This window comes from Calliopsis andreniformis, unplaced genomic scaffold, assembly GCF_051401765.1.
Source record: "Calliopsis andreniformis isolate RMS-2024a unplaced genomic scaffold, iyCalAndr_principal scaffold0396, whole genome shotgun sequence".
NCBI classification, from domain to species: Eukaryota; Metazoa; Arthropoda; class Insecta; order Hymenoptera; family Andrenidae; genus Calliopsis; species Calliopsis andreniformis.
In genome coordinates this window covers 155114-157809 of record NW_027480805.1, presented here as the reverse complement: position 1 = coordinate 157809, position 2696 = coordinate 155114, and the positions used below count along the sequence as shown (strand labels likewise).

Genomic DNA, 2696 nt, shown 5'->3' with positions numbered 1-2696 from the left:
CCGAAAGTCAAAAATCCGAAAAATTTCCTGTTCGGAACGTAACAGTCCTCCCTCCTTAGAATCGTCGTCGTCCCCGACGACAATCGCTATGCGGATATCACCGCCCCCGGACGGGAAGAGCGTCGAACCCGCTGAAGTCGTTGTTACCGAATATTCCTTTGCGACGGCACCCCGACATGCAACTAGGAAAGTCCATAATGCCTGAGCATTGTTGCAAGGCAGGGCACTCGCTACTCGTCTACTTGGAAGTACGTTGGCCGTCCTATCCTCTCATAATATACTCGGTTGTAAAATGTCGCTCGCTGTCTTTTCGCGGGTCTGGCTCGAGTCCCCCCCAGATACATGTACAGGATCTGACCCCGCACCGGCACGGTCTCGCTGGCCACCCCCACGGTCAAGTTACCGATGCCCTGGCAGCCCTCGAGATTCAGCAGGCCCAATTGTGCTGCGGCTCTGAGCAATCCACAGATGTCATCATCGGTGACCGAATTGTTATCCCGACAGGTCAGCGTCGTAAGCGCAATCATGCGGCTCAAAAATCCCCCCCGGACTGTCTCGAACAGGGCGTCCATTTGTAATTCCCGGCAGGCAGACAGGTTGCTCAAAGGTTCCAAGTCCTCCCCTCTCAAGGACATACACCCAGATATGTTGAGCCTCTCTAAGCTTCTGAGTGATCTACCCACTGCCGCGATTACTCGTCCGTCTACCCAGCGGCAGAAACTGACGTCTAATGTTCTTAGATTCTGAAAAGAGTCCATCAGAGCTACTGCCCTTCTCGTCACCTCCGGCTCCAGTATCGGTACTTCAGGCTCGTCTATGTCGCCAATAATGGGCGCTGGATAAAAATTAACTAAGTGGATGATCAGCTCAGTTAAACATATTTGCAGCTGCCTATTCCCTATTAGGGCATCGAGTGGTTTGGCATCCACTATCTGGTAACACCCGCCAATCTCGAGGGCCGCCAGGCGCTCGGCAGACGCTAACGCGGACGCGAGGCACTCACTCCGCATCCGTTGGCATCGACGGATACGAAGCGTACCGACGCGAATCCCGTCCCTAATGGCCGAACCCGTGAATGAATTGCCCACCAGTGTGAGAGTCTGCAATGCGGTATTGTTGTCGAGAAGCTCTTTTAATTCCGGGTCTACGGGACCAGTGCACCTCCCTACGGTAAGGGACTCAAGCCCGCGTAAGGTCTTCAGTTCCCTCAAGACCGGAGGACGTATACTGACACTCAGCAAGTCGACATCCCTCAAACGCCCGCAGTGGGCGGCGGCGATAGACAACGCCTGCGGCCGAAGCGCTGATACCAGACGCGAGTCGTCCAGCCTCAGTGAGGTGATATATCTGCCGCCGCGGAGAATCGCCCAACGGAAGGCCTCAGTGCTTAATGGGTTTTTCTCCCATGTACAGTTCCACGAATTTCCCCAGCGCCAGTCGTTAGGGTCGAAAGCCGTCACCCCCTGATGCGACCAAAGGCTCCCCTCTCGCCAGCGATGAGAGACCTGCTCCATACGCGCCCGGTCACGGTACTCCAAGTATGCGCCTATATGCGCGAGACACTCAACGGGGAGGGCCGCTGCCTTGGAAGGCGGCAAGATCAGGCCATCGAAGGGATCCACTGCTGGTTCCCTGACCGGGACGTCCTCTCCTCGCGAATGCCAGCTGTCAGCCGGTAGGACACCCAGTTTGCGTTTGTGGCAAAAGAAAGGATGCACCCCCGCTTCCTCGACGACTCGGCTCGCCTGTTCCGCAGTCTCGAAGGTCACGAATGCGGTGTTTCCCGTTGCCTTCCTCTGGACTACGGCTTCCCGAGCGCCCCAGCTACCGAAGACCTTCATCAGGTCCTTTTTCTTGGTGTAGGGCGCCAACCTCGCCACGTACACCCGACGCTCCGCCTCAACCACCCGGTACCCGCTAGTGCCTGCCATCCTAGTGTAGCATGTAAATCACAAGACTATAAGTAAGTTAATATTCAAATATATAAAATAGCCCCTTTTGTTCGACGTTCTGTGGTGGAAAGAAGGACACCGGAATCGCCCCGAGGCAATCAGGTGGACATAGCGTCCCATCCAGAGGTGTTCCCCCGAAGCCCCGAAAATGACCCATTCGCGACAAGTCACGGGCTTGGATTCTAACAACCCGATTCATAGGCTTTCAATCCGCCGATTTCCCCAACCACGGTAAATTCTGGACTCTAAATTAATTTCAATTTGTCTGGATGTTTAGTAAGAAGGTTGCCTTGCTCATCCCTTAGTATAATTCCCCTTCCTTCCAGTGTTCCAACAATTACGTAAGGACCGCGGTAACGCTCATGAAACTTTCCCTTTTTGGGTTCGACCAAGACATGTACCACGTCTCCTACCTTTCCCTGGAATGATCTTGCTTTCCTATCATACTGCGCCTTAGAGGTTTCCTTAGCCTTGATTAGATTCTTTCCCGCCAACGTTTGCATTTCTGTCAACCGTATTATTAGATCTTGCAAGTAAGCGTTATAGGTTGGAAGTTTTTGATCTGGCTCAAAGCTATTTGGACATCGCGCTATTTTACCGAATACTAATTCATGCGGCGTGAAGTTAGTCGCCTCGTGTACTGAAGTGTTATATGAGAACATCGCGAAAGGTATCAGACGATCCCAATCGTCGAAGTCGCTTACATAATGACTAAGGTACTCGGTTAGAACGATGTGGCTCCTT

The 2696-nt window shown here is 53.2% G+C and overlaps 1 protein-coding gene across 1 annotated transcript; it reads right to left on the bottom strand.

Moving 5' to 3' along the window:
• Nucleotides 1-230: 230 nt before the first annotated feature.
• Nucleotides 231-1931, bottom strand: LOC143187874 (uncharacterized). The gene has a single exon (XM_076392033.1). The coding sequence runs from the start codon at nt 1929-1931 to the stop codon at nt 231-233; it is 1701 nt and encodes a 566-aa protein (XP_076248148.1).
• Nucleotides 1932-2696: the final 765 nt, after the last annotated feature.

Bases quoted from the DNA above. Each gene is read 5' to 3' on its own strand.
- LOC143187874 (XM_076392033.1), bottom strand. From the start codon at position 1,931: ATGGCAGGCACTAGCGGGTACCGGGTGGTTGAGGCGGAGCGTCGGGTG.